General features: G+C 31.4%; 2 protein-coding genes across 2 annotated transcripts in view; both read right to left on the reverse strand.

The window, feature by feature from the left end:
• LOC119837985 (shootin-1) overlaps positions 1-4,028 on the reverse strand; it is a 14,192-nt gene extending 10,164 nt beyond the window's left edge. The window contains exon 1 of the mRNA XM_038363795.1: positions 3,360-4,028. Within this exon, the coding sequence (XP_038219723.1) occupies positions 3,360-3,621 (262 nt within the window). The 5' untranslated portion in view covers positions 3,622-4,028. The remainder of the gene's footprint in view (positions 1-3,359) is intronic.
• A 1,943-nt stretch (positions 4,029-5,971) lies between these two features.
• Positions 5,972-7,083, reverse strand: part of LOC119837986 (protein Star) — a 5,563-nt gene continuing 4,451 nt past the window's right edge. Inside the window, exon 6 of the mRNA XM_038363796.1 lies at positions 5,972-6,037. Coding sequence (XP_038219724.1) covers positions 5,972-6,037 — 66 coding nt within the window. The remainder of the gene's footprint in view (positions 6,038-7,083) is intronic.

The raw sequence follows: 7,083 nt of genomic DNA on the forward strand, positions 1-7,083 counted from the left end.
AAAATACCTTCAAGTAGAGATATAAAGTTGATTGAGTACGCATCGTTGTAAACAAATTTTGGAAAATTATAACAAAGTAAACATATACACTACATCACTACATAGTATAAAATAGTCGCTTTCTCTGTCCCTATGTTCCTATGTATGTCTTAATCTTTGAAACTACGCAACGGATTTTGATTGGATTATTTTTAATAGATAGAGAGGTTCAAGAGGAAGGTTTATATGTATAACATCTATTAAACTACTCCAAATATAACGCGTGTGAAGCCGCGGGCAAAAGCTAGTTAATAATAACTCCAACTGCTTGTTATGACTAGATCAAATTCAAATATCGACAAGAGAAGCCAGCTTCCATATAAATAATCCCGTTTCATACAAATAACTGCTACAAAAAATTGGTCACCCATCCAACTTATGACCGTGCCAACGGTTGCTTACCCTACATTTTTTATTACTTATTGTGAACAATAATACATCATCGCTTAAACTTTCAATTGTTTAACTGTCAAGGTTCATGATATACAGCCTGGAGACAGACAGACAGACAGACAAGCATACATACAGACAGCAGTCTAATAAGGATCCCATTTGGCCCTTTTATATACAGACCCCTAAAAACGACTCATCATAGAGAATCAAAGTTATGAAACACATGAAAAAATTTCAACTTCCTTCATTGAAGTTGGTTGAAACTATTACTTATTAAAATACTCATCTCCCAATCGCAAATCATTAATCAATACAATAATTTCCCTTGTTAAGGGAGGTTTAAGAGATGATGCAAACATGAGTATCCTATTAAACAAAATTGGGATAAAAATTGACAATAAAAACATTTGTTATTAACATAATAACAGAGTATATAAATTAGTTTCACATAAGTAATATTTAAACAAGAGAAACTAGAACATGTTTACTTAATTAGCGGAGTCATTACAAATCATTAACATTCATTTAGATAATGTAAATATGCCTTATGATTGCTGGGAGATATTTAACATTCCACACTAACTCAGATCTACATGCTTGAACAATAATAAACGTTTGATTATAACAGTTATTTTGTATTGTAATTTCTAATATCTCCTTTTTAACAGAAATAATTTTAATGTAAATATATAATTAATTCTAGGCACATATCTATCATTCAAGGTCATTATCTATCTGCTCATCAAATTTTATGCATGCATAATAAGGGTAAAATAGGACTCTATTATCAAGACTCTACTGAGAGTCTGTCACCAATCTGTTGTTCACTACTATAGTAATATTCACTTATATAATGAAAACATATTTCTTTTTTGTTTTTTTCAATATTTTAAAATAATATTAACCTCTGTTAATGTTGATTTAACAAAGTTATCCATGAATATATTATATACGGATAAGTGCATTTATTGCATTAGTTTTTATAAGATTTTAATACCTAACAACTCTTTGCAGCTATCATGTAACAACATGTAATGCAATATTATTAATTCATTATTTATCTACACTGCTTTAATCAGATAAAACATTATCTATGACTGAGGAAATCAACTTGATGCTTTTATCTCTGGCAGCTGTTTCAATGAATTCTTAATAAATGAAAATTCTTAACAATTTATTTGTTTTATGCACAATGTTGTTGGATTACTTATAAAATAAAATAATAATGTTAACCTATAGTTTGTTTGATGGCAATAATCTCAGAAACTACTATACCAGTTTTTTATATTCTTTCACTGCTGAATATGTATGTTTTCTCCGAGTGCTATATATTTTAATGTATATGTATTATATGTCACATTGTTTGTCAGCGATAGACTCCTGAACTAATGAACCAATTTTAATCATATCTGCACACCATATGCATTTTGATGCAACTTAAAAGACGGGACAGTTTAGTTTCTAATTTCATAATCAATTCTAAATGACTACCTGTGCGGAGTAATGCAGCTAGTACATATAAATGTGAAGTGGACTCGGACTCCTAGTTCTTAAGTATAGCAGTTTTCCAGACTTCACTAAGTTCCAATATTGATTTAAATTCTCAATTATGCATATTGTATATGATTTGTTTTTGTTTGTGTCAAGGGTCGGAATGTTGGGTGAGGAATGTTAGATTTACATATATTTTTATAACTTTAAAATGTAGTAATTTGTGTGCTGTGAATGTATAAGAGAAATGAAACTTTGTTTCACTTGATTTAACTATCATGAATTAATGGTTAGCGTTGTTAGTGTTTCATCCATGACAAATATAATATTTTAACTTCTGACTAATCAGTTTTGAGAGCGAAATGTAAGTAAAGTATATTATTAAAACCACTAATCATAATACAACGGAAAACGACTAATTTAAATCGGTGACTCAAAACTCGTATTGAAATTTTCATGACACTTCAGAGGACCTGATTCATAACAATTAATAAATTATTAGGAATAAATTTGAACAATTTTCCTTACACTTATTTTTATACTATTCAAAGTTATTGTTAAATTCAAATATAAGTGACACTTGATTTGTTTTGTATCAAAAGGTTTAGCAATTCTCATTGTCGATAAAAATAACTTTTTCATATGAAATAATCGCTTACTAAACAGTTACGAATAAAACGCATTAGTAATTTTCTTCTGAGAATTACTCAATCAAGATTTATTTATGTGAAATTTGTGTTAATATATGGCTATCTACACTTTCGAAAAGTTACGAATAAAGGGAAATAAAAATAAACAAAATAAAGGAAAAGAACATTTTCCTGTGAAACGGTCCGATCTTTATGAATACACAGGTCACAGTAAACGTAATTGTGACTTCATATATTTCAAAAATTATAATACACTTTATGAATATTATGGCACTTACACAAGAAATACGAACACAATAAACATTAATTTAGAGATTTTTATAATGTATGAACCACGATATTTCTGAAATTTAACAATTTTAAATGACACTTCGATTGACATTTAAATTTTAATTTAAAAAAACAAAAATAGTGTAATTGTACTGTTAAACATGTTTTAAAATTCGGTGTACATAGTCATTTACTCACCCTTATTACCAATTAAAAATAATTGAATGAATACCGATTGGTAAACAATTTACGCGTTTTTATATTTAGTTATTACAGGTTTCATATGAAAAAATAAAAACTTTTTCCAAGAAACTTTTGTAGTGAAAATTTTGTATATATTATGCGTACGCAACAGGTCATGCTCGACCCTATCATAATCCAACAAATGCGAATCTAGACCTGCTATTCGTACTTTAGTTTATAAGCACGACCCAGAAGGCTGGCAGAGCATGCGCAGTTTAGACATTAAATAGTGGGAACACTAAAGATTTCCGCACTGGTATGAATAGTACCAACCTTTTTCGGACTTGAGCAGGTAGGCTTTGTGCTTCCTCTCAGCGTCCTCGTATCTATTTTTCCACTTTTCGACGTAAGTTGAGAGCGCAATATTCGCTTCTTTGCTGTTTGTGTGCGCGTCAGGCTGCGTCATCCTGCCAGCAGTGGCTCGCGGGATCCTCGTAGCCGCGTTGGGACAGAGCGAGACAGAACTCCGTCCGCCTTGACACTGATTATTGTTCGACGCGATCGCACATACATTATCACCGTTCCTTTTAATCATTTTTGCATTGGTTTTTTTTTATATGCGCGCTGCGCTCGCTCGCATCGTCTCGTTTTCACATATGCATCACACACGTGTGTAGAATCAAAAGGCTGAGCCCGTAAGCGCAAAACAAATCCGCAAATATTAAATTCCCTTTGTTCGCGCCGTTAAGGAAAATATACGCGATGTTTACGCGGCACCATTTGAGTGTGTCCCTCGCGTTCACTTGATAAAAACAGTCTTGACGATACGTTATTATGGAAACAAATGTTCTTATTAAAGCAATATAAAGGTGTATAATTCGTACTGAGCACGACAAATACCGTTCGCCGTCGGATTGCAACTAACGTATGCTTGTGGTTGTGATATGATAATGAAAACTACGTCATCGTGAGTCATTTGGTCCAATGTTTACGCTTTTTGTTTACGATAGTTACCTATGTTTAAAGTTGTTACCTGTTCATATCTGGAATATTTTTTATGATGATATTTTATTAAAATTAGAATGTTCCGTAGTAGATTACTCTAAAACAAAACACGCACTTAAATAAGTCACACTTAAACTTGTTTTGTTAAAAACATTCAAACTTTAAAAAATTAAAAAAATGAAAAATTCGCGTTTAGAAACAGCGCTACAATAAATGAAATATTACGTAAATTAATCACTTGCAACAATGCTTAAGCTCTCAAATACCAAGAGACAACAAAAAATCGCACATAAGAATAAACGAGCTTCACTAAGCACCGCAACACCGAAGTCGTTCATCAAACGCACTGAATGCATTTCATCTAAGAAATGCCAAACGGAAATTCTAATTTTAACACTGTTTCTATTGAAAAGGCGCGCCCGTATTGCATACGACAGGACTGAAGCGTGGGTAGACAGGACACAAATGGTCCGCCTTGTGATTTAATTGTCGCGATGAATACTTGGGACATTCATGATTTGAATGTTGGTTTGACCACCCAAGGCGTAAAATACAATAGTTTTATTCATTTATGCTATATATATTCAGATTATATTTATTTATTTCACAATACAGTACATTTACAACTAGTCTAGTAATTTTCGGTTTTAAACTGTCTGTTTCTGATAGATCAAATAATGTTAATAATTGTAACATTCCAAATCTGCAACCACCGCCGTATTAAAAAAAACGACTTTTTGAAAAAGAAAAGTTGCCAGATTTGAAATGCTATATAAGGACTAGATGTTTATGTTACTTGAATACTAACAACTTGAACAGCTATCCATAAAGGCGTCTGGTAGTACACACAAAGAGTTCATTACACATACGCTAACACAAGTACACATATGGAAGAATCTTTATTGTTTGACCTCGTTGGAATTCCTAACTCGATTCATACTTCACAAATTAGTGTACAAGTGGACTGCTAATAAACGGTCTAAGCAAATCTCATCTGAGCGAGTAAGAAAATGCACTACATAAAATATTGTGGTATTTGGCTTTTAATAATTTGATTGACGTTTTCACAATTTAGTAATACGATAAACACTGGTAATGATACAGTACAAAATTAACAAAAAATTCATTTAAAACAGTAAAAAAATCAAGCAAGGTGAAGCTGAAAAAAGCCCTCTTGATCACACAAAAAGCGAGCTCGATGCAGCCGGATGGCCTTACAAAACTTTTCCATATTTATAAAATGAGGTCACAACGAGGCTTACCTCAAAGGGCTCCAGGTCCGCGCAAGGCAATCCGATTACCTCATGATAGCCAAGTTGAAACGTGCACAATGTGTTTATTAAACTCGTTCCTCGCCACAGCCGAAACTCTACAACTGTACTCTGACATTTCGCGATAAGCGTTACGTCACAGCGAAGCCTTAAATTAAAAAGTAATAAACCGGCTTTTTTTTAAATACTTAAACTATTTGTATTACAATAAATCGCGATGTTTAAGTTACCATGTTGTAACATTCAACTGTTTGTTAATTATTACTAAATCAAATAAAAACTATTGAAATCGATAGATTTTGGTTAAAATTCATTATAATATAGATGCTTAGATTTTTAAGAAAATAAAATCATCTCTAATTAATAATCATTTACAATCACACAACGCAAGAAAACTCGCACGCTCTACGCAGCATTATCATCAACCAAATATCAGATACCAATATTATCGGATACCAACTTGTAAAGTAAATTGAAAGTATTGGAAATCGAAAATTTATGTCACATATTTATGCAGTAAAAATAACCGACTATTCTTATGTATGACTAACTAATATGAGAAGAGAATTGGTTTTTTTAAAGTTTGCATACTAATTTATAACATTTTAAGAACATAATATATCAATGTTTAAATACGCATACATAAATAAGTGCCTCATAAGCAATTTCTCATCTTGTCCTCATTTTTAATGCAAAATACGTAAAATTTAACACGTGCTCCACGTTTATTGCTTCCTGGAACACATGATTCACATCTTTGAATTTGACGTTATTATTTTTACGAGACTACGAGATAAAATTGCCGGGAGCATTCACCCCTATGTCTATTTTTAGCTCTCGAACAAGATCGTAAAAAGAGGCGATTACAATTAGCGCAAGGCATCAGTTCATTGTAATTATATATTAACTGTTATTTCCTATTAAGAATGCTTCAATTTAAACTCGTGATATAAAGCGCATTTTCAATTCGTACAGAATTACATAATCGACGCGAAAGGTCGCGCAATTTACTAGGTCAAATCCCCATGTTGGGTATCTTGGTGGCCATTTGGTTATTTGGCGCGTGTTTTTTGCAATGACCAATTAAAATCATTTGTGGTTATGACATATACGCTATGCCATCAAGTTCTAAACTACTAATAATTATAAATAGCTATAAAATATGGCGACATGTTTTTTCATTACATTCTTTAGTTTTCACAGAACTACATGATTTTTTTAAAAATTACTGTCCAAAAATCAATGCGACAAAAACACTTTTGCAATTGGCTATTTCGCTTTCGATAAATATTTTATCTTCATACATAAATACATGTTTTACCATATCATTACTGTACCTCTAAGATTACGCCAATTCTGTCATTTATCACTAGTGAAATGGAAGTTTTTTGTTCTGTGCTATTTAATCATCAAAAAATTTCATTGGAAAATAACGGTATCTGACGTTACAAATAACTATAAATCTATGATCTCAACACTATTTCCATTAAAAGGAACCGTTATCGTTGTCAATGTGACCAGTATTTAAAATTAATCATTTCATTTCAAATAAAAGGCTTTTTTGTTAAAAATACAAATTATATTGAATAATTACCTTGCTACCGCAAACAAAATATAATTGCCTACTTACACCAATATAATTGATATCATAATTTAATGCGTTAGTTGGCTTGCGAATAAAATTATACTTTACAATAAGGTAGAATAGTATACTTAGTCTGGCCATAAATACTGTTACACTTAATTATAAAAAAATATTACATTTGAATTTCGAATCTGTC

The sequence above is a fragment of the Zerene cesonia genome, chromosome 29, assembly GCF_012273895.1.
Source record: "Zerene cesonia ecotype Mississippi chromosome 29, Zerene_cesonia_1.1, whole genome shotgun sequence".
Lineage (NCBI taxonomy): Eukaryota > Metazoa > Arthropoda > Insecta > Lepidoptera > Pieridae > Zerene > Zerene cesonia.